Source organism: Falco biarmicus, chromosome 12, assembly GCF_023638135.1.
Source record: "Falco biarmicus isolate bFalBia1 chromosome 12, bFalBia1.pri, whole genome shotgun sequence".
Lineage (NCBI taxonomy): Eukaryota > Metazoa > Chordata > Aves > Falconiformes > Falconidae > Falco > Falco biarmicus.
In genome coordinates this window covers 5,440,441-5,465,327 of record NC_079299.1, presented here as the reverse complement: position 1 = coordinate 5,465,327, position 24,887 = coordinate 5,440,441, and the positions used below count along the sequence as shown (strand labels likewise).

General features: G+C 44.3%; 1 protein-coding gene across 1 annotated transcript; it reads left to right on the top strand.

Moving 5' to 3' along the window:
- Positions 1-1,103: 1,103 nt before the first annotated feature.
- LOC130157820 (calpain-14-like) lies at positions 1,104-23,625 on the top strand. The gene is given in 21 exon segments (XM_056357772.1): positions 1,104-1,454; positions 3,900-3,969; positions 4,933-5,051; positions 5,655-5,791; positions 6,909-6,924; positions 6,926-7,084; positions 7,765-7,830; positions 9,219-9,304; positions 10,563-10,637; positions 11,292-11,455; positions 12,145-12,316; positions 15,030-15,239; positions 15,790-15,826; positions 16,672-16,734; positions 18,331-18,388; positions 20,321-20,385; positions 20,840-20,908; positions 21,035-21,113; positions 22,259-22,375; positions 23,032-23,087; positions 23,368-23,625. Coding segments are annotated over 21 exon segments (2,076 nt in total). The 5' UTR covers positions 1,104-1,223; the 3' UTR covers positions 23,395-23,625.
- The last annotated feature ends 1,262 nt before the right edge of the window (positions 23,626-24,887 follow it).

The following is a 24,887-nucleotide window of genomic DNA, read 5'->3' as shown; positions in this document are numbered from 1 at the left end:
TTTCTCTTGGTTGCCCTTGAGGATTAAGTCTTGTGGATCAGTTGTAGAGTGGTTTTATAATGAATGAGGGCTCTGTGTGGGAGGACAGCACAATTGGAACACCAGAGAGCTTCAGCTTCGATGGGAGTAACAATCAACTGGTTCCTAACTGGTTTCCTGGGGTGCCTGGGGCAGTGATTTTGAGTCTCAGAGCCTCCTCTGCAGGGAAGCCTTCCAAATACTGTATAATTATGGCCTGTGAACCATTTATTGAACTTTATAGCCCAATTCATTTTTTCAGTCCACACAATAATGAGAAGGCTATGATTATGATCACCTTCTTACCACTGATAGGCATGATTTGCCTGCTGAGATTTTAATCATGATTTCTCCCAGGAGCCCACCACTTGCAGGAAAAGGTGATAGCTGCTAGTGTTTAACATAGCTGCTAATATTTAAAAAGGGCTGTGAGATCACTTTTTGCTGTTTTCAGTGGTGGGATGAGAAACATCTGTCTTGGATGTCACAAGAAAAAATACCTCAGCATGCGATTTCATGTGTGAATCTGTGGTAATCAGCAAGATGGAATGTGATCTCTTGGGGAAGATTGTATCATTCTCCAAAATGAGGAAAAAATGGCAAAAAACTATTGGGAGGATTGTGAGTAATAACTTTGTAACATCTAATGTATTCCATTTTTCTGTTAGTCTTTGGTTTCTCTTGCCTTTTTTTTTGAGGGGGGGTTGGGGGTGGGGGGGAAGGGAGTGGTGGAAATAACCACATGCCAGAATGTGATTGAATAAAGGCTGTCATTCATATTGCAGCAAGTTATAAAAATATCCTGGAGAGCCTAAAATAGTCCAGAGAGAGACTGAAAATAGCCATGTGTATGGTTTCAAAGCCCCAGTAAAAATCAGTGGGGTCACTCATTTTGATTGCACTCAGCTCTACAGCAAATGTAAAGCCTTGAAAACACAGTGATAGGTGCTGGTTTAGATTTGGGTGGGTCCCCACTCCTCCTGGGAGTGCCACCCCTCCTACCCCCCCTCCCCCCAGCTAAGAAGGAAATTCTAAAAGCCATGATTAAATTGACTTTTTATACTTGTTTTAATCATCAGGAATTCTTCTGGAGAAGGTGTGCCTCATCCCAAGAAACCAGGAGTTTCCAGCAGGACTGTGCAGGGTGAGATCCCTGCAGAATCCTCTGTGGGAAAAATTATCCTGGTATTGCTGTGGACATTGCCATGCCTTTTCTGCTTTGCTTGAAAAAAAAGAAGTCACCTGTGCCTTTAGGCAGGAGTATCTTTCAAAAACACACCCCACCCATTCAGCAGAACTACCAGACTCTGCTGGAGACCTGCTTGAAGAACAAATGCCTGTTCACAGATGACACCTTCCCTGCTCACATAAGTTCTATTGGAACAGGAGCACTGCTAAAGAAGCTACCCCAAAATTTACAGTGGAAGAGGCCACATGTAAGTGATTTGCAGTGAATACTCTAGTGTAGTAGGGTAATTTCAGCTGATAGCCAGCAAATAGATTTAGCATTTAGCAGACTGCTTTTAGACTTTGATTTAGGTGTGCTTTAATGCCTCCAGAGATTATACCAAAATGACACAAAGCTATCATTTTGGAAGCTGGAGTACATGGAGCTTCATAATTGCCTTTAAAGCATTTGTTGCCCAAAATCATAATTGGCCTTATTCAGTTTATATCCAGTAATGCTTGGAGCAGGTAGGGAGAGCAGACGGAGGGAGCAGGGGGAGTGTGTGTCCTTGGAGCTCACATCTCCAGTGATCCCACCATCTTTTCACGATGACAGTTTTCATGCCAATGATCCTGCTCCCCAAAAATCAAGATCTTGACCTTTTAGATTGCTGACTTTCTAGACAGTTCTTAGCCTTTGACCTCTCTCCCATGGACAACAAACCATTGTGATGCTGGAGGCTGCTACTTTCACAGGCAGTGGCAGGTGCCTTATCTTCTTGCTGGGCTGCTTTTTTTTCTGCTTAACTGTTTAGTCTATTGTACTTGGAGCAGTCTTTTCCCAGCTCTCAAGGCTGAGCTTCGATCAGGACCAGTAACTGGCTATCAGTGAGTTGTTTGTAGTTCTGGGGCCTCTGTTTTCTGCTTGTGCCCATATTTCCAAGGCCTTTGCTGGTATCCCATGCTTGAACTGAACATCACGAGAGACCAGGTTGTAAGGGCTGGTCACAGAGCAAGTTCTCATAACAAATGGATAGATAGCAAGCCTAGGAGGCCAGGCCAGGAGCCTGGCACAGTTAGATAAGGCCTGTTACTAGCAATGGCAGTTCTGTTCTTACTGAGCCGCTGAGAAACATACAGACAGTTAGATCTTCCTAAAAGCAATGTATAGAATTAACCAAAAATTTCAGTAACACTGACTCCTTACGTTACTGTGTCTGTAAGGCAGTTCTGCCAGGTAATAGCAGATATCTCCTAGCTAAGTTAATTTCTAGCTGTCACATTTTGTCAGAGTTAACTAATTTCGTAGAAGGGCTGAGTTTCTGCAAAACTCATGAAAATTACCAGGAAATTAGGAGTACCTTTGCAAAGCAAGCAGGAGACCTTGGGAACAGCAGACCTGGTTCTCAGAGTTTCATATGTAATTTGGTCTCACAGACAGTTTGTATTAAGTCAGGATCTGCAGGCAGAGAAAGAGTGGAGTCCTCAGGGACCTGAGCTGGGTTGTGCTGGGCACTGCAGCTGAGGCAGCTGTATCAGCATAGAGGTATTTGGGAGGGAAAGGTTAACATGAGTCCTGGCCTCTACAAAGCCCTTCAGGTGTCCCTCCACCCCAGAGATACTGAAATGGACTTGACACCTCCTGTGTCTCTCAGTCCACTGTTCTGCTGCTCTAAAACTGCCTCGTGAAGAAGGCTGGCATTTGCTCTGAATACCAAACTTAGCCCAGCAAAGGCTCTCTGCGGATGGATGCTGTGCATCCTTCAGTCCCTGTACTGCAGATGAAATGCTGAGATTCTGCTGTTCAGCCTGCAGGCTTGTAGCTTGCTGCATCTATGACTGATGGCCTGCAAACTCAACACCCAAATTCACCGAGGATAGGGGTTGGTGTCTAATTACTCTAAGTGTCTTCTGAGGGTTTGCTGTTTCTCTGCTACTGCCTGAAGGGGAAACCAACAGTGTGAAAACTAGCTTGAGCAATTTGTGGGTCATTCAAGTGAAACATAAGTTTGACACTTAGGTTATTAATTTAACCCCAGAGGCAGCTGTGAGAAGAAAAAAATATCAACATTATTTCTTTCTCAACAATTATTCACAGACCCACTCTTGTCACAGTAACAGGAACTTCTGTAGCAGCCATTGGTTAGTCTGTAGCTTGATTGTCAGTCAAATTGTGGAGATGTCAGCTAGGTTAGCTGAAAGTTTGAACAGTTATGCTATGCCATTTTAGTTTCTTTTAGCAGAAATTTGTTGGTAATTGTGGAGGAGCAGGGCTGGCAGGTCTGAAGGGTTGTCTTCCAAGCAAGGTGTTTGTGGAGACCAATGATAATGTATCTCAGCACCAGTGGCTTAAATTAGAGACAAAATTCAGTGTAGACCAAGCACAAATGCTTGCCCAGGCTTGTGTCAGGTTAGTCAGAGCACATAACGTTAGAGTTATACACAAAGCAAACAATGTCTGCTGGAACAAAAGGGACCCTAAGTATTTTGAAAGCTTTGAACAGGCAGAAGGAGTGTTTTGTGTCAATATCCATGAGGGTTTTACACCCTAGACTAGGAACTCACTGGATTTCCCATCTTAGAAAATTTCAGCTCTGCACACAGAAAGTCCTTGACTTCAAGCTAAACCAGCTCATATTACTACTGACTTGACTCTTTTCCTCCTTTTTTTTTTTTTTTTTTTTTTTTTTTTTTTTTGGTTGTGTGCTTCCTAGGCTTTGCACAGAAGTCCAGTATTTTATGCTGCAAACAGAAAGCAACTTGATCTCTGCCAAGGATTGGTGGGTGAGGAAGCTCGTTTGTAAAAATATCTTAAGTGTTCTTACACAAGGTGACATTTTTCATGTAATTTTTGACTGTATAAAACTTGACATAGAAATAGAAGGTGTGCATATCCTTATCTCTTCACTTGGCATGGGGTGGATGAAGCAATCATTAAGATGGGAGAAGCTCAGTAAAGATCCTGGCAAGCTTCAAGGTGGGATGTGAGGGGGTGAGAGGTGTCTCCACAAGCTGAAATTGCCACTCTGTGTTGCTTCTGTGCGTGCTAATACTGCAATAGGAAGTGATCCTGTGCTCTTAATCCTCTGTAATGTTGCTGTTTGATGATTGAACAGAGACCACAGAAGCAGCAAAATCTGAGACTTTTGCTATCTTTGTATGTCAGGTTTAGTGTGTGTGTTCTCTTCTCAGCTTTGCAGTTAGAAAAATGATTTTTATGCCCATGTTACCTAAAGTAAAAGGACATAGTCATCTGCAAAACAGGTAGGAGCTGGACTACATTAATTTTTAAGTGTTTTAAGCCCCTGAACAGGAAGTCTGATAAATACAGTCTTACATGTGAGAGCCATTAGAAATTATTTTTATTTTCTGAAAAAATTAATGTTTTCAAAGAAAAAGGGAAAAGTTTGGTTTTTTTTTTTATAGTATGCCTTTACAGAGAACAAAAAACCCACACAATGTCAGTTAAAACCAAGAAAGTTTCCATTGAGAGCTATTTCTTGCTAAATTTCTTACTTAACCAAACAGTATCCAAATGCAAAGATCATGACAGTACAATTATAAACCAATCATGGTTAGGTTAAGTAAACACACATCTGGATCATCTCATTTTCTGTGTATGATTTGTTATAATTGTAAAGACATCAGCATGACAGCTCTTCTGCTAGGATCTTGGTGGTGTTCCTGAACTTGGCTGACAACTTGTGCTTTTCAGCCAACTGCATGTGTCCGTTTGTCTTGGCACAGAGAACTGCTGGTTCCTGGCGGCCCTGGAAGCCCTGACGTTCCACCAGGACATCTTGGCTGCAGTCGTGCCACAAAACCAGAGCTTTGAGAGGAAATATGCTGGCATTTTCCACTTCCGGGTACTTCTGCTCCCGCAGAATGCAGGAGGTTTTCAGAAATCCTGTTCCATTTTATGTCACAACCTTAGATAATTTGTGTGCAGTTCCCCTTGGCGAGGGGCAAGTAGCCAGAGGGTATCCCAGCCTGGAGAGTAGCCCACCTGCCTCCCACAAAGCAGTGCAGGCAGCGGATCAATGACAAGCCACTCTGAGGATATACCTCTGCTTAGTCCTTCTCTCCAGCTGTGCCCTACCTATATTTTAATCCAGGCAAAATTCTTCCTCTATAGTAGCAAGGGTCAGAAGGACTTGAGCACATCTGCTCCGACCTGCTGCCCCTTTGCCCAGCTCTTGATGTAATGCCACTACCCTGCAGTTAGGAGCTCCTTCCCCAGAAGCCCATCTGTGCCTAATTTTCCCTGCTTCATCCTTTTACACCTGATACATGATTTGTTTTCTCCTCTGGCAAGGTGGGGCTGAGGAGTTGGTTCTGTAGGTGAGTTAGTGCAGCTTACTGACCCAAAGCAACTTGCTCTGTGCCCATAGCTAAGCTATCTTGTCTTTCCTGTTATTTCAAGGGGAGGTCCCTTCCAAGGGAAACAGCTCATTTCTTTCCCTTGACAGTTCTGGCACTTTGGTGAATGGGTTGATGTGGTGGTTGATGATCGCCTGCCAGTGAACACGGTGGGGGAGCTGGTCTTTGTTTCCTCAGTCTATAAGAATGTGTTCTGGGGAGCCCTTCTGGAGAAGGCATATGCTAAGTAAGTGACTCATTCCAAGTTATGCAAATAGTGTCTCTAAAATATGTTGGTTGGTGCCTACACAGTTTGTTCTTGTTTATAAATGCATCTCCTAGGCCTTGTCATATTTGGAGTGTAGTAAATGGTTCTCATCTTTCTATTATTACGCAGTAAAAGCTGCCACTGCAGTAGCTGTTATCAATCCAGGCTTTTCAGTTTAAGGGTTTAGGAGTAGGTGTGAAAACAGACCGTCCTCTGAGTGTTATCACTGTTTGGGCTGTACTGGCTAGGCTGATGCCTTCATGTAGATACTACAGAGGAGTGGAAGGCCACAGATAGGGATTTTCAAAGGTAAATGTTTTCTGATGCCTCCTTTGATGTATTACCAGTCTGAGAAACTTCCAAGGAGTTTCATTTTGGGGGTCTGCTGAAACATTGTACTTTGGTTTTGGTAGAAGTTCCTGCTCTTGGGTCCCCCAGAACTGAGGCATTTAATAAGTCATGTGGCATGGTAAGAATACTGGCTTCTTTACAGGGTGTTTTATCTAGAGTTGTTTATCAGGGCTAAGAAGAAAGCACAAGGCATATCTGATAAATTTTGTTAATATTGGGTTGAAATAACCTCTGCAGAGCAGGGGAAAAAAACTAGTTAACATTGAGAGAAAGATCACAACAAAGGTGGGAAAGTTCAGTTACTTTCATTTGATGTTAACATTAGAACAAAAAGACTGATGAAAGTTGTGCTGCAATGGTAAAGAAAATCAGATTGGAGATTGAGCTCTCCAGACAGCACGTCCCTCAAGGCACTATAACTTAGATACAGCGTGGCGTCTGGTGATGAAGTGAGGTGACATTTGTTAAGGCACAGTTATCAAAGAAGTAGCGATGGGCATGTTCTCACTACTGTGCAGTAGGAGATGACAGCGAGTGAAGAGTCCCTTTCAGACTATGGGCAATCGTAGAGACAATTTGCTATGATCCCCTTTTCCTAAATATCCAAGATTCCCCTAAGATTAAACATGAGTTACAGCCTTCCTTTTGCTTTTGCAGACCTTTGTTGTATGTTTTCATTGGTATGCTGTTCTCAACCTATCATCTGTGACTATAACCCCAAGAATATATTGATGTCTCTTGCTAGGCTGTACGGCTCCTATGGAAGATCTGCAGATTGGGCAAGTTTCAGAAGCCTTGGTGGATTTTACAGGTGGTGTTAATATAAGGATAAAGATTGCAGCAGCTCCTCCTGATCTGTGGGGTATCCTGACAAGAGCAACCTACAGCAGATCTCTCATGGGCTGTCAGACACATTTAGGGGTGAGACTTGGAGTGACAACAATTGGCTTCACAGCTAAAAGCCTTTGCAAACCCTCTGCTCAGCTAGTCATTGTGGCTTAAAATGTATCAAAACTGCCACATGTGACTTAGTAGAAATCACATTCTTAATGTTAAACTTTGCACATGGATTGATTCCCTGCTGCTCTCAGCTCCCTGTTGTTATGTTAGGAACTGGTTAATCCATCAAAGAACCTCTATTAAATAAGGACCTACTGCATTTTCCTGTTTTTGTTAAATATTTTTTCCATTTTTGCACATGATGCAGTGACAGAGACTCATGGAATAAGCTTATAGCTAAGAGAGAGGTGTGTAGTTCGGAACATGAATTCAAATCTTGGCATCTAAGCCTTATGCTAATACTTTAGCTGTTGGGAAACCCTACCATTCTGCAAATCAAAGCCTGACCTCCTGGACTTTTAAAAATGAGATGGTCTCTAGCCAAAGATCCACAATTTAGGAACCGAAGATCCACAATTTAGGAAGGGACCTTCCCAATCAACCTTTCAGTTCCAAGCATACTGCAAACTATGGCTGTTGGGAGTTTAGACTTAAATTTTTGTTTCAGTTCAAACCATTCTCCATAGTGGTATGAGTCTGCTGTGTAAGTAAGGATAGAATAAAAAGTTTATTTTCATTCGGTTTCTCTTCCTTGTGTACAGGCAACAAAGGTCCTGAAGAATGGGCTTGTTGCTGGCCATGCCTACACAGTAACCGGTATTAGAAAGGTAAGACTAGCCTTGATGTCCAGGGTCCAGATTTGTTTGGATGTCAGCAATTTTTATTGCAGTCATAGGTTCAACCCTTAAGCAGGGCAACTGTGGTGTCTCCTCCCCCCGTGCTCTTCTCTTTGTCCAAGAGACTAAAAGAGACTGCATGTTTTGCAGAGATTCACCTTCAAGTATGTCCATTTTAGTCTCATGACCTTGATGTAAAGGACAATGGTTATAGGTCAGTATATCTCTAAAGGTGGGAACGATTCATAGGGCTCTGCTGAGAGCATCTTAGCTGTGAAGAATGAGAGGACTGGCCTTTGGGGATGCTGGGAGGATGTGCTGAAACCTACATGGGGGTAAAAAGCCTTCCTCTGATGTCAGAGGAGCAGACGTAGAGAAGTAAAGATAATGGAATACAGGGACCAAAATATGAAAAACTTCAGATGAAATGTGAATCAGGGCCTAAGTAAGGGAACCGAGCTGGGCTCCTGTGCAGAGAATGCAAGTGGACCCCACTGTTCTCCAGAAGTATCACTGGGAGTCCCCTAAAGACATTTTTCTAGAGGTAATGGACAGTAAAATAACAGGTCCCAGAAAGTGAGAGAAAGCTTGAGCTTTCTCATTCTGGATTGATGGATGATTATCTTGTCCAGCTTCAAAAGGAGGTTGACAAGGATGACAAAGGACTTTGTCGGGCTTTGGGTATGTGATATAGGTGTGGGTGAAAGCACGTTCAGTACCTCTAGCAGGAGATGCTATGAAAGCTGGAAGAGATACTATGATCTGAATGATGCATGCTTGTGTCTCCCATGCACAGTAGGAGGGTTTTAGGTATGGACTTTATCAGCAACAAGTCTGTCACTGTTGTGATGCCACTGATGTCATGAAGAGCCAGGCAGGAGTAAGGAATTGACCAAGCATGTGGAGCTGATGTGACGTCAGCCATTCTGCTGTATGCTGCAGACAAAGCCCCTTGTTGGCCTGGCTCCCTCTTCTCCCACCATGGCACCCCAGTTCAGAAGGCACTAATCTATGTGGCCACCCCATGGATTGCATTGTGCTGTCCCATGGTGCTGGGGTAGGACTTAGCTTTCAGAACAGCACAGTCCTGCCCCCACATAAGCACAAAATGAGCAGATGTTGGAAAGGGAGAGGAATTTACGGTCAAACCTCCAAATTAGGTTTGTGGTTTCTGTTTTCAGATGTAGAAGGTAGGATAAAGCATCTTAATCTCTTTGTGACGGCATTCAGAGTTGCACGTTCATAGATTTTTATCATCATATTTGCTGGCATCTATGAGAACAAACAAAATCTTTGTTAGTATCTGGCATAGTACAGTGGTATAAACCAGATGGGAACTGCTGAGACCTTGGTAAGCACATTGTCACTTTTTTCCGCAGGTGACCTGTCAATACGGACCAGAAAACCTAGTGAGACTGAGAAATCCATGGGGAAAAATTGAATGGAAAGGAGACTGGAGTGACAGGTGAGTTTAAAACCGGGAAGGTCTGATGCTGGGAGGAAAGGTTTCTTCGAGGAAAGCTGCTGCCATCTTCAGGCATGAATTAGTGCTGAGAGCAGCATTAAGATTAGTTGCTTGTACAGACCCTCTGGCGTCAAAGCAATGACTCGATAGACTTGTATTTCTCCAGCAGATAGTGCTCACGTAGTTGGGCTCATTTCACACATGCAGCTTCAACAAGCTCAGTTCTGCTTTTCCATTCATGGAATACCAGCAGAAACATAATATGAACATCAGATGCTGGCCACGTTGCTGTGAGCTGGATGGCATGCAAAGTGACATAGCTGTGTAGGAGGCTCAAAACAAACGGCCTGTTTCAGGGCACATGGCCTTTTATCATGGGAGGGACTATGCAAAGTCCTCCATGGACTGCAAAGTGTTGGAGTTGGGTGGCTGTGAAGGAGTCCTCTGTCCTGGCCACTTGGGGAAATACAACCGAGTATGAGATCAGAGGAAGCAGCTAGTGAGGCAATTGGACCCTGTATTTGCATCTGCCTGATTTTTTTGTTTGGGATCCATGAAAGGCAGCGGTTTGTATTCTGGACCATGGGAAACTGTAGACTTGTGTCCTAGTCCTCTTTGAAGCGGAGCATGTTCCTTCCTTCCAAGCTTTGCTTCATTCCCTGCACAGATCCTGTTTGCTGAGGGTCAGGGGTAGGGAGGAGGGAAGAGCAAGAGCACAGGGCAGTGCTGGGAATGTGAGTGACTTTCACCTTGTCTGCAGAGCAGTAACTTCTCTGATGCACGCCTGTCACTTAATGACAACTACCAGCTGTTCCTGTTGAAGAGCATAATGAGCAGCGTACTGTAGGCCTGCCTTTTAAATGGCTCCCAGCTGCCTCTTGTGCTGTCCTAGTCATTCATTCATTATGCCGAACACTCTTCCTATTACATCTCCTTTGACAGAAAATTAACTAACAAAACAGGCCTAGATTTTTATATTTTAAGCACTTGGAAGCTGCGTGTGCAAGTGAATGGACTGGCTGATGGAAATGGAGCACTTCTGGCTTTTGCTGGAGGAAACTGGAGCCGTTTGGCTATATCTCATGGGACCCAGACTGCTTGTGGAGAGCGTCCCGTGGCTGAAGGCACAGGGAGGCCTGTTTTAGTGGGGGATAAATATGGAGATGGGGTGTTGGCCTCTTTTTATAGTGGAAAGCTCTGTACTCTGCCTTGCATTTGAGGCCACATTTGGCTAGTCATCTGATGTTTTTGCACTCAGCTCTTACAAATGGGAGCTGCTGAGCCCGAAGGAGAAGATTTTGCTGAGGAAAAAGAAGGAGGATGGAGAATTCTGGTAACAGCGCAGTCTCACTTCTATCCTCTCTGCCAGTAGCTCTGGGGCTACGTCTGGAGATGAAGCAGCACGTTGCCATTTGGGTCGAGGCATATGGGATCTGCTTTGTAACAGCTCGTGCTTACTTTCTTGCTCTCCTGCTTGACGATGTGAGAAGCTGTAGCTGTGCTGACGCAGAATTAGGTGCACTGTTCTTCAGTGGCAGGAGTGAGGGAGAAGGGGGACGCTGTCGGGTCTCCAAGGGCTGCTGGAGGCATGGGCAGCTTTCAAGAGCTTTTGTCCTGCTTTTTCATTTTAAGACAGCTTTGGGAAGTTCTTGCTTGCCTTGTGGAGAAACCGGGAACAAACATAGCTTCTGCCACGGGGTGGCAATATTGTCGCCCGTGTCATTTCACTGCCGTCCCTTTGGTGGCAATATTATTTTAATCGCTATGCTGCTATCCTTTGCTGAAATTTTAGTCGTGCATTTGCTACTTCTAGATGCTGCTGTTGGAGCAGACGCTTTCTTCTTTACTGCCTAATAAAATATGAGCATTACCATATGTAACACAGAATGGTGCGGCTTTGAAGTTCCCTGCTCCCTTTTTTTTTATAAGCCATATGGGCTAAACTAAGCTGCTGACAAAATGTCTCTTGGCACTCTTTTTTTCTCAGGATGTCTCTGCGAGATTTTAAGATTCATTTTGTAGATCTGGTGATCTGTAAATTAACTCCAGACCTGATGAGCCAGGAAGATGGGAAGAAGTGGATGTACTCCCTGAAGAGTGGGAGATGGGTTAAAGGAAGTACAGCAGGAGGAAGTCTGGGGTTCTGTCATGGTGAGAGGTGCTCTTTTGGATGACTCTGGGGTAACATTGTTCTTCCGACTCAGTTACCAGCATCTTATACCTGTTAATACAAAATTGGCAACAAGAACATGCTCTTCCTCCTTAACCCTCCACACAAAGCTCAGAAATAAGCATCTGAAGGACTTTGACTAGCTTCTGCTATGACAGAAGTTGCATCACTTGCAAACATAGGCCAGTGGGATGGTTATGGCATGAAATGAGCTGCAGGATCCTAGGATCAATTGCCAGCACTGAGCTTCTTTGGGGCATTAAAATTATCTATTAAAATTTGCATCCTCAGCACTTCCAGGAAGTGCTATTTTAGGTAAAGTGAGTGGGAAATACAGAGGCTCAGCCCTTCCGGAAGCAGAGCAGGTGGGGTCTGAAGTCAGCTAGCCCATACACCGAAGGTGATAGAGGGGCAGTGATACATTTATAAGCAAAACAAGCTCTTAGTTGCGGGTGAGCAGGAATGTTCCTTGCTCTTTGGCCTTCCTTCTGTCTTACATAGTGGTTGCACTGCTAAACTTGCAAACTGCACCCTAAGATCAAATTCCTGTGGTGTCTGGAGGTCCAGAAAACTTGTCACCTATTCAGTCCAACATCAGGCATCACGTAGGAAGCTGGCAACCAATTTTGTGATGGAAATGACATCAAAATGTTTTTCTTGTTTTGCTTAGGCACCTTTTGGATGAACCCTCAGTACTGGCTGAATGTTTTACCCGTTGAAGATGGTAAGAAAAGCCAGGGTTCCTGCAGTGTGGTTATATCCCTGATGCAGAAACACAGCAGCAAACACCGGAACCGAGCTCCTCACCTCTTCATTGGATTTTCACTCTACAGGGTGCAAAGAATTTCTTTGCCTTTCTTGCTTTCACCAAATAGGAAAAATTCCAGCCCCTGTAAACTGTAAAGCTTTGCAGACCAAGAGTTTTGTTGCGCACAGGGTGATCTGTGCTTTTTTCTTCTTGCCTGTGCCCAGTCTCCTCACACATCAGGGCTAGGCTTCCTCAGGCTCTGAGCCCCGCTTGCTGCCTCTCTGGCATGCCGTGTGTTAGCCTGTAGAGCAGTGAGAAGTGCCTCCTGCTTCAGAGCACAATGGGCTTTACTTTGCCCTCTCTGAAAGTATGTGCAAGAGTTGGGAAAGGGTGCCAGGAGTCCCCTTACTTTGGGGCAGGGGGAGTGTTGCCCTTGGGCTATTTCCATCCATAGTAAAACTGTGCTTGAGAAGTGGTCTTAGTATGATATGGCAGCTGCCCATGTCTGAATACTGCTAGTTCCCTGTGTATCCAGGGATAAGTGGATATCTCTAGAAGAAGTAGAGTTTCCTCCCCTTAATTCTCTGCTTATCAGAGTGCCTTGCAGAACCACTGTCCTCCCTCGAACACAGCTACAGCTTTTGTTGCTGCTGTGAGTTTGCACAGTTACAGAGCAATTACTGTGAGGAAGGGTTTTCAGGTGAAGAGGCTGAGGTTTTTGAAGGCAAAGACTGCAGCTAGGCATATGTAGCCGCTTCCCAGCAATGACATGGCTATGTTGTGTGAGACTCAGAGGTCCCTGTCTGACAGATGCTCTGTTTCTTTTCTTCCTGCAGGTGGACCTACAGGTGAGTCCCCTGTCACTGCTGCTGGCTGTTTGTTGGGAGATCTGGGCTGGTGCACCTGGTATGACAACACTGAAGGAGTTGTGTTTGCCTTTGTTCCTTGGCTGATAGCTAGTCACAGTGTACGTTGACAAAGATCAGTGAGGCACCACAGTAAGTCATTTATTAATGCACAGCTATCCATTGACTCTTTCTTTGAAAAGCAGTCCTATCAGGAGGGCTCAGTGGCCTTAAAAGGGGTTGTTAGTTGTTCAGCTTCTGCACTGAGTCTTCAGAGGTGTTAGACGTGGCATCAGTGTTTACCTGATCAGCACTTTGTCCATGCTTCAGTTGTGAGATGGTGCCCCAGTTCTTGGCTGTGTCTAAGCTAGACTCCCTGCAGCTCTCAGGGGATCCAGAGCTACCTTTCTGCTGCTTCCCAGACTTAGGATGAGGTGGGAAGAGAGCCTGTGTCCCTGGAAGTCAGGGGCCTCCTGCAGAGCTCAGGTTCCTTTCTGCCTGGGCATGCTCTGGAGCTGATGCTACAGGTGCTTTCATCTTCCTCAGGCCAGCTGTATTTCTAACATTTTCTTTAGCCAGGAGCCTTTTAGACCTAAGGAAGGGCCCTGAGTGTTAAACCCTGATGTAAGCCCCAGCTTCAGCCCCAGCCGGCTATTTAAAACAGGGAAGGCTTAGCTCCTTTTATCTGGAAAGGGCATATCTTCCACGCTGTTAATACTCAGAACACCTCTTAAACAAAAGTCCCTTTGAATTTGGGCTGCTAAAGAAGTAGTTTGGATGTATGGTCAGGGCAGCACAATTGTGTTCCCAGTTACTGTATTTCTAGCATGGTAACCACGAGGTAAGATGCCACTCTTTCCTGACTTAAATATTTTGGGCTCTATCAGGGTTACAAGTGAATTAAATTTCCTGGCAGAGGCGGGTATGAGCGTGGCCCTAGCACACTGCTGTGCTGCACCCCAGAGGGAACAGTGGCAGCCAGAACTTTAATTTCAGGTTTGTAGTGGTTGCCAAGATCAATACAGAGAGATGGCAAGCCAAGAGCATCTAAGGCATTGGAACTACGGTCAACAAAGTATTGACTGGAACATAAAAACTTTGAATTTAACATAAGGGGCGTGAGGAGGAGTAACCCTGAACTCTTCAGAAGAAAGATTGCTCTATTAGTAAGAAAAATACTGGCAAAGGAAGAGGAATAGCATCTCCACTATGAAGCTGTGGAGTAACATGGCTAAATGTTTTGAGGAACAGCCAAGATCAGAAGGTGACAGTGGTTTTAGCTAGCAGGATTATTTATTTGGCTTGTGTCCTAGGCACTCAGTGGCATTAAAAATCATTTCAGTGTTGCCTGGATCAACACTTTATCCATTCTACTATTGCAGAAAAGTGTCTGCAGAGCAAAACATTTGTAAGAGCCAAGAGTGCCAGGCAGATCAAGGACATATGTGTGGAGTCAGGGCTAGGGATTAGGTTGCTCTTGCAGCACACTCAGATCACAGGCGCTCCGAAAAATCCTCTGCTACCAGATCCCTAGTGCAAAGGACAAGCTGGGGATAAAGTGCATGATACCTATGGGATAGGAGGAGTGTTCTGTCTAGTGAAGAGCAGTGTCTAGAGCAGTTGCTGCCTGCAATCATTTCTGCCAGTATGGAAATGACTCTTGCAGTAGCCACTTTGACAGGAGACACTTCTCCCTAGTCTTTATTGCTGTTCCTTCCTTATTGTTGACAAAGTTGCAAGAAGCCCTGTTCTTTGTCATATTAGTATTGGGCAGGGGTGGTACACAGTGAGAACCACCATGTGCTGGGAGGAGACTGAGTCCTTTGGGCCCTGTTATCTGCTTGTGCTGTAAAGAAATCTGAGCTGTGAAGGTAGGATGTCTATGCCATGCCTGTGAATTCCTCTCAGGCCTTTTGTCCATTTGTTTAGCTGGTGCAGAACACTTTTCTGTTTTGTCCCTTAACAGTACCAGGAAAGCAACAGAAAGTTGCCCCCATCTTTCTTCACCCAACATCAGCCTGTGAACAAGCACCAGGTTTTCCTCGATGAGCGGGAAGTGACTCATGACTTCCACCTGGAGCCTGGTGTCTATGTGATTGTCCCATCCACCCTGGAGCCTCAGAAGGAGTCTGAATTCATCCTGCGTGTCTTCTCCAGGAAACATGTGCTTCAGTAAGATGCTGCTACCCCTCTGCCAGCACCTAATTCTCTGGGATGGTGGGATGATCTGGTATTTCTAGTCTAATGGGGGCAGCATAAAGACTTCAGTCTGCAAAAGGCAGCACAATCTGTTCTGGAGAGGGTGGCTGTGGGTTTCTCTCGCCTTAGGATTCTCAGTGGCTGAAGCACTGCTTTTGGCCTTACCCTTTCAAGAAGTGTTGAGCTAGGCCCACACAAAGGATTCTTGCAGCATGCTCATGTTTGAGACTGTAGAGAAGGACAAGGTTTTGATGCACCATTGGTTTGCCAGGAGGCCCTGCTGGCAATGCTAGGGTGGTTGCTTGTGCAGAAATGATGCTTTGGAGACTTCAGATGCCAGCAGCCCTTGGGGAGCCATATGGATGTGAGGGCTTCCCTTACTGCGGCTGTTACACTAGGGAAAAAACATATGCTGCAACAGCGGATTGGGGCCCCATCTGGGGATGGGGGATGCCACCTGTGATAGACAAACACACAACTCTGGGATATCTCCTTAATGTGTCTGACTTTTTTGCACCTCTAGGGAAATGGGTGGGAACACCAGTTTCACCCTTTCTAAGGTGAGTGAGTATAAGGGAAGTGGGAGGTCTGTGGTTCAGTCTTCAGCTCTGCATGTTGGGTTTTTCCTGGTGCTCTGCCCTAACAGAGAGGCTGAGTGAGAATGTGAGTGCTTGTGTTGTGGCACTTTTGAAAGTCCTAAAGAAAGGACTCTAACGCAGGCAGAGTCCCTTGGACCATGCAGACAGATGCAGTCAAGTGTGGGGGGTGGGCAATTTTATAGACGCCTTTTTTGCCTTTTTGCAAACTTCTTTTAGTGACACCATCTTACTTGCTCTGCAGTCTTTCCTGTCCATGGCTTTTTGGAGACTCCTGGTCCATTCTCCCCACTCCTTTCATGCCTTGAAAGTTTTGAAGACATCATGGGACCTGAGCAGTGCTATATAGGTTATTTTCAAAATAATGGAGCTCAATGGCAGTGCATGCACATCTGCAGTTTGTGCCAGCGAGTTTATAGCATAGTCTGGTCCCCTGACATAAACAGGGGTGGTGTTCTTTCATCTCCTCTATTCTCCTGTATAAAGAAGGACCAAGACCCTTCTCTCTCTTCTTGGCACGGAGCAAGCTCCATCCTTTGTTGTTGCACAGCTTGCTGGATGGGGGGAAATGTTTCTCCCTGTTGAGTCTTATCTGAGTATTTCTTTCCAAGAAATAGAATTTCTGTGAGGTGGGGAGCTGTCTTAGCATAAGTGGGCTGTGTTAGTGATGTGGCATTGATTGCAGTGGTGGGAAGAGGTTTGGAAGGGCAGGGGACAAGAATGCAGTTTTGAGAAAGCATCTTTAGTAACTTGGGTGGTCATATTTTTCTTCCTTATGTTAATGATTTTTTTCTTTTGATATCTTAAAGGAAATTGTTGATAGGTATGAAGGCAAGATTTGGGAGGATTTTTTCACAAAGCATTTTAAACAGGTAAGTGTGTCCATAAGTGTGTCAGAGTAAACTCCTCCAGAGCTACTATGTGGCTCTGTGAAAGCAAAAGCATGTGGATATTCAAGGGAGGTCTGGACAGCAAAGTGCAGGGAACAGAGAGGGGCCTCAGGAGGCTGGGCTGTGTGTACAGCGCTGATTCCGTGCAGCAGATTTGACTTAGCAAATACGGTAGCATTGAGCTAGGCTTATTTCTCTGCACAACAGGATGTGAATGCCTGGAACTTAGTGACACAGGACATTGTGGGTGTGATGGTATCAACAGGCTCAAAAGGTGTTAGCAAACTGATGGGCAGCGGGTCCATAAACAGGTACTAAAGGACTAGACAGGGAGGTGTCCTCTAAGATCCCTTTTCCAGCAGGCGTGGGTGCCAGGGAAACAGGAGAATGGACTGCAAAAGCTGACCTCTCATGTGCTCTCCCTAAAAAGTAATCCCTATTGCCTCTACTGGGGACAAAGTGGTGGGCTGTGTGGATCCATCCTACCCTTTAGGGTGTTCTTACACTCACTGGGGAAAGTCGCCTATTGGAGAACAGCCCCTGAAATATTGACACTTGTTTCATGTATCCTTTGTCTGAAAGCTAACTTGCTTTGAGAGGTGAAGTAGATAACAACTGTCTCATCATCTCCTTTTTTCACTCATTTTCCTTGTGAAATGTGATCCTTATTATGAAAGATTATTTTTAGCGAGGTGATGGTGAGCTATGGTGAGGGATGCAAGTGTTCCACCTTTCAGAAAAGGTGGCTGTGTTTATTCAGCAGCATACCCTGTATTTGACAAACACAATTTCACAAAAACACATTTGCACTTTTGATGGCAGTATTTTGATGGAAGCTGTTACAAAAAACAAGCAATGCTTTTACTTTTTGCTTTGCTTTTACTTGTTTAAGATTCTGATTTGGAGAATGGTATGGCTTTCATATGTGGTAGAAATTGCCATGTATTGTGAGGTGCTTGTCCTTTGCAGTCAGGAGGTCCAAGTACCCACAGAAGTGAGCAGTACTGTCACTTCTTAATGCATTACCCTGGCATGCCTCAATGATCTGAAAACAGGCTTTTATTTTTTGAAGAGTGACATTTAAAAAAAATATCTCCAAACAAAAAAATGTCCCAGTTTCTAAAAAAACCTGTAAACTTTAGTATAACAAGGAGGAGGGGAAGTCAATGCTTTGAAAAGTTTGGGGAGGGAGTATTCCAAAGTTTCTTTTGTTTTGTTTGTAAATGATAAAAGGGAAATACTTGAAGCAGGTCTCTTGACAGTGTGCTTGATGGGAGGGATGGTGCTAGGGCTGAAAGGTTAACAGTCTGGATCCTCACTCAGTGTAAATCTGCAGTACAGCATTGATCTGTATGGAGCCCTGAGAACTTAGCTCAGAGCAGACTGCAGCTCTTGCAGGCTGAGAATCTTGTCATATTCAAAGGGAGTCTTTTCTATTGATTTTCACAGTGACTGGAGTGGGGCCAGGAAAGCAGAGAATGAAGATGGGACATGCTGGGAAAACAAAAGAGGGAGAAAAGTGATTTAAGACTTAAAAAAAATAATTTTAAAAATTAAAAATTCTCTTCCATATCACAGAATCCTGAAATAAATGCTGTTCAGCTTCAGAGGATCCTGAATAATATATCTTGGAGAAGTAAGTGCTAAGAAATAAGGTTTCTGTAAAATAAACCCTCCTAGAGAAAAGCCTAAGCTCCTGTATTTGTTTCTTGATTTCTGGGAAGAGAAACTGACTTGAATCTGACTGAACTGACTCTTCTGATGCCATGTTAGATTTCCAGAGAGAAAGAATTTGCTGGGGTGTGAATCAACATGGTAGAAATTTTAGAAGTGAAGCGGTGGAAAAATTAAATATCAAACCAATCACGGTCTCCCTAAAAGACCCAGATCAGCCAATTAGGATAAAACAGTATCCCATCTCTAGAGAAGGATTACAGCCAGAAATTGAGAGTCTTTTAACTGGTATCTCTCCCTTTGAAATGTTATATGGGATGCCTTATGACTTTGGATTATTAGTGAATTTGGATTATTTTTAATTTCACCAATTGAAACAATGAGGGGGAAGAGCAAGCGTAGATACTGTGTGTGGATGCAGACTCTGGATTTGACCTCCAAACCCAGCTTGACCTCAGCCTTGAGAAGCTGTATGCCTGTGCCACCGCCACAGCCTCAGCAGTGCCACTGCTGGAAGGTGTAAAAAGTCAGCCTCATCTGTAGGCAGTTATGTGGTGGAAGGGGTCTTGTCTTTACCTTGATGTGCCTGGTTCTTGCCTGCTATTCCTATTTACTCTTCCCTGCTATGCATGCATAAGGCTGTTCCTTGCACTGTTTGTGTTTGGGAAACAGAATGGAGGTGCGGGTAGCCTGTGTAATTACGCTTGTAAGAAGCAGGCGAGCCCAGAGGTTGTCTCTTTCGTGAGGATTGTGACATCCACTCTGCCAGTGGCAGCCCGGAGCACTCCACAAGCTTATAATTGGTCCCTAGTTATAAATAATGCTACCTGGACAGCAACGAGGTATTGCAGTGGCTCTTTTATCTGAACAATGATAATGAAGTTACAGATACAATGATTATTCCCAGTTTTCCTTCCCAGTTTCTTCACTGGTAACAACTGATGGGCAACACAGAAAATACACTATCCAGCAATTATAGGCAACAAAGACAATGAACAAAGGGCTGATGTGATGCTTTTTCCAGTTAGGCTGTATTTGACATTGTTCCCTTTTCTACAAAAATGGACCAGGATAGCTCTTCTGTCTTTGCAAACTGACCCAGCAGGCCCTGTCTTATCTGTGGGAAGACTATGTTGAACAGTTTTAATTTTTCATAAGTGATCAATTTTAAGACAGACATTTAAAAATTTTACAATACTTGATTCATATTTACTAAACAGGGCTATTACAAGATTAAAACATCTTCACTTTCTGCAGAGAAGGGATTGGTGAGTTATGATTCTGTCCCTTGCTCAGTGGAAGTCTACAGACAATCTATAATCATGATTTGCAGTGAGATTAGAGTCTATTTCTGCTACTCTTCATGTAACTTATGTATGAACCAGGAATGGTTCATCAGTGCTTTGATGCAGGATCATGTTTTCAGTGATGCCTGTATTTTTAATTATATTAACAGACCTAGCAGTGTGTCTGTGAAAGAGCGCGAGAGAGATGCTTAGCACAAGGGTTTCAATTAATCTGCAGTGCTGCTCCCCAAAGCTCTTCAGGTCAAGTGACTTTGCTCAAGGTCATGCAGTAAATTCTGTTTGGGATTACAGCTTTGGATGTCCTTTTCCTTCCATTTTCTCTAATAGCTTGAGATAGTGCACCATATTTCATTCCATATTACATGCCTGCAGGGAGCTCATATTGGATTTTCTGAGACTAGTAGAATCCATCCTGTTGCCTCATATTTTTATCATCATAAATGATACGTCTTCTCAAGTGGGTATAAAGTTTCACAAAGGCTTTGAGGCCTGAGCCCTCTTAAGTGAGGGGAAATTTTGAGACTTCATTTTTCTGAGAGATGTTCAATGACTCCTGAAAACAATATTTTTTTTCCTTCTCTCTCCAGACTTCCAGAGTTTTCGCCTGAGTTTCAGTCTGGATGCCTGCCAGGGTATCTTGGCACTCCTGGATGTATCCTTGGCATGAGTGATACTTCTGACTCATACAGTACTTCACTGGAGCATTATTTCTTCGGGCAGACTGGGTGTTACTGTGATTTCTTTACCACCAGGACATGGACTTTCTTATTGAACTTCTCACCCTCCATAACAACAGTTCAGCTGTGACAGAATGGAATTGGTTTGGGAAAGAGTTGTGGTTTGGGAAAGAGTTGATTCCTGCTGCCTCTGAAATCAGCAGCCAGATTCCCATTGACTTTAGTGGGAGGAGGATCAAGCCTATAGATAGGCCTGTGGTCTAAGAAATCATTATTCTCCTATTACAATTGTTTGAATGCTGGAGTGGCTATGTTAGTTTGTTGTTTGGAGTGGCTAGTAGTTTGTTAGGGGTTTGTTTGTTTTGTTTTATGTAATGGGTGCTCTCTGACATTCAATTGAGATCTTCTGACCTTAATTCACCCATGAAGCTGAACGCCTCTGGCACACTGAGTATCCAGGAATTCAGAGTCCTGTGGAAAAGGCTGCTTTTCTATTCGGTATAAAAATAAATTCTGTGTCCCCTTGCAATATCTCCCTGCTCACAATCCCTTTGGTGTCATCTGTTGGTTTTTGGTGGTTTTTTTTTGTTGTTGTTTAAATATTTTATCTCCCTCACCCCCCAGGAAGTTTTCCAGAAAAGAGACACTAGTGGATCAGGAAAGCTTGGCCTTGTGGAACTGCATGCAGCTGTACAGGAGACAGGTGAGCCCACAGCAGATCTTGACAAGTCTCATCCTCTTTGTCGTAAAGCTCAGGGCTGGGAAACATCTTGGGAATTGTAGGTGAAGCCCAGGAGGGAGTGGAAAACATCACAGGCTGCATGGTCTTAGCCATCTCTGCTTCCCTCTTTAGCTGGGTAAACACATCTGAAAATTATTTGGCTGTGGGATGGGCTACTTAATCTTTGCCCCAGTGTGGTCTCATATTGATAGTTCTCTGAAACAGAAGTGCCTATTTTAGACCCAGTTTTTAAATCCCTTCCTGTTCGTTGCTAATTTAATTTTAAAAGACTGTGGGGGGTTGTGTGGATACATGCAGGAGGCCAGATCTAGCTCATAGTAAATTGCTGCCTCTGCTGAAGATGACAGCTCAGGGACTGAACCTTAAAGTGTGGGACTTGCACAGAGGTAAAACTGGTTGCCTGAAGCTTGATTTAGAAATGGAAGACAATACATGTAGGTCCAAATACTGGACCAAGCTCTGTTGCTGTTACTGGGCTTTGAGCGGGGGCTGGTGCTCAGTCTTTTAGCTTATTTTGCATGTTAACAGCTTAAATATCACTCCTCTTTTTGGTGTGTGTTCACCCAATTCATCTGGTCAGTGAAAGCACAGTGAGAAACCCAGGCCGACCTCTGCTAAAGCAAACTTAAAATCCCAGGCCATGAACAGAAAATGCTTTTATTCCTTGCAAATGCTGCCTGACATTGGGACTGATGCTTTCTGTATGAGCTTCCTCTGGATTTTCTTTTTCCATCTCCTTTACTACCCTCTTGTGGGGTATTGCTCTTAAACACAGCTGCTATTATTATCCTCATACCCCATAAGCAAAGGATGTCCATGTGTATTTTATTCCAGCTCTGGCAGGACTGAGTATAGGGGGTCAGATCTGAACACATTTAAGTCTGGAGGAGATTTTTCCATATAGTGGTCTGGTCTGCCTAATATTTGATTATCTTAGGGGAGGTTTGAAAAACCAAACTGTTGGAGAACGGCTGAAGGCCACTTGGTTGTGCATGCTCACAGCTGCGTGGACACCCATAGCACATGCAACTGTGTACAGCTGGAAGATGCCATCTCAATCTGTTTGTTTGTTTGTTTGTTTTTTCTTCCCCTCTCCTTTTATGAAGGCATTTCGCTCAGCAATGAAGTCTGTAATTTGATGGCAATCAGATATGGTGACCCTGACTTACAGATCAGCTTTGAGAGCTTTGTGTGCTTCATGCTTCGAGTGGAGATCATGGGAGGTGAGGCTGGCGTTACGTGGCTGGCCGGGCAAGCTGGGCTGCCCAGCCAAGCTCTGTCTGGCCCTTCTGATGCTGCTCCAGCTGGCAGTGGCAAGGTCAAAACTAGGATTGGGTTTCTGAATAGACCAAGAGTAATCAATTGTAAAGCAAGGGACAGATATAGAAGAAATCAAGCACTCTACCTTTCTACCAGTCACTTTTCTACAGACATCCAGGCTGTACATATCAAAGTGATTTAGGTCCCTGCAGGTTTGCACTTCTGTAGGAAGAGGTAGGTAAAGTCCAGGTAGAGACTGTTCATTTTCCAGGAAGAGGAGAGCCTTGGAATATACATTTGGTGGGACTGCTGATAACTCAGTCTGTGAGCTTGTCATGTAGACGCTTCACACGTGTCTCTAAACTGTGGTGGGTGAGGCTGGGATGACCTGCATTTCAAGGTGTCACAGCTGGATGGACAGGCAGTAACATGCCTGACTTTGTTCAGCTGCTCCCTGTGTTCCGGCCCTCAGGGATCTTCCAGTGACAGAACAGAGAAGCTCACATGCACTTGTGAATAGCCTACAAACTCTCCCATTGAGGTTTTACCTGAGACAGAATGTCTTGGCTGGTGTTGCTCTCATGGCTATCAAGTTAATGCTGCTCCTTTACTTTCGCAGAGGCCTTTCGCAACTTAACACAAGATGGCAAAGGCATATATCTCCGGGAATCCGAGGTAAAGCCCATTCCCTGACTGTCAAATGCAGGTTCCCTCTTTGCAAGTGGCACTGCATGTTTTGTTCTGTAGCATTAAAAAAGGTATCTTTACCTGATCACTGCCAGAGTAGGTTACTGAAGCCAAGGAGCTTCAGGCTTCTAAGTCTTCTCCTTTGTTATGGCTTCTGCTCCTTCTGGAGACAGAATGTCCAACGCCCCATAGTCCAGTTCAATTGTGAATATTGCAGAGCTCTCACAGGGATGGATGAGTTCAACCAACTTTCTCCATTAATTTCCAGTGGATGATGATGACGCTGTATTCCTGAAGCAATGTTGTACTGGAGGGGACACCCAGGCCTGTACCAGGAGGAGGAAGGCTGCTTTCTCTCAACTTCCTCTGCGTGCTGGACTCTCTGGGCTCAGCCCCGCAATTTACCTCGTATGAAAGGTCTTCCCCCAGAGCAGATTTGACCTAATAATCACAGACTTGGTGAACTGAAGTCTTGCCAATTAATGCATTTATGATGAGTCCTATTTCACTTCAGACAGCCCTTCTGGAGAAGAGACTGCTAATCACTACGAGTGCACAGTGTGACACTGTGCAGTGCAGTGGCTGAGTTGTTTGGGTCACCTACTTAATGCTGATGTTTCACTGCTATAGGATGGCATACATTGTGGTAGTGCCCAGAGGCTGTGCTTGATGATGGGTCTCTTGAGCTTGGGAGAGAAACATCCCCTGCCCTGCGTGGCTTGTCATCTAATAGAGAAAATCCCAGTTCTGCAGCTGCTAGGCCCATGGTAGAGGGCAGGAGTCTGTCGTGGCAAAGAAGGGCTGGGGACTCTCAGAATGAATGCTTTTCCCTAGCCATGACTTGGAAAGGTGATTTGCAAGCATTCAAACCATCTCTTTTTTTTTTTTTTTTATAAGTCAGTATAGCCTTATTGAAGTTGATTTGACCAAGCAATGAGCTGGGCCTCCATCTCTTTGTTGTGGATGGAGGCTGTGATGTCTGAATACATCTTTCAGAAAGGCAGTGGGTTTTCTCTGCAGATTGAAAAGTACAGTGCAGTGAGCAGTAAACTGATACATATTGTCTTAAAGTCACTGGAGATTGGCAGCGAATAGATGTTCTCTGTAGCATGATACAGGAGCAGTCTGGTAAAACATTTGGATATTTGCCAGTTACATTTTATAAAGCAGGATGAGAGAGAGAGAGTGTGTATGTGCATGTGTGTGCTTTTAAATGATGCAGGCACATGTAGGTTGTAGCTAATTAAATAGTAGAAACTGGGTGCATAGCTGTGAAGAGCATTAGAGAACACGTTATGAGTGGGGCTATTCACATCAAACTCTGTGCTAGAGTTACTTGATGCATCTGTCTGTAGGATCCATTTATTTATTTGGGCTGGAAATTTCCATGGTAAATGCCTGTTACAGGTTGATGCTTTGATTGGGATTTTTGATTTTGTGGTTTCTTTTTGGATTTAGGCTTTGGTGGGGGGTTTTTTGCATTCCTGTGGACAGCACAGTTGTGGCTTTTTTCCAGTGCACAGCCTAGTCTGGGCACTGAATGAAACTGCTCCAATGGGAATGAACATATGATGAAAGACCATACTCTAATGCTTTTGTATGAAGGAGTTATATTCAACTGGCATAGTCAGCCTTCCCTCTGGCTTTTTGTGACTTTTTAGTGCTTAATCTCATAAATATCCTTTCAGAGTGCTCTGAGATCCAGGGATGAGGTAGATTGTAGATAAGAATGTAAACACAAGCAAAAGACTAAGCTCAGGTAAGTGCTTACCACTGCATTGAAGCCTG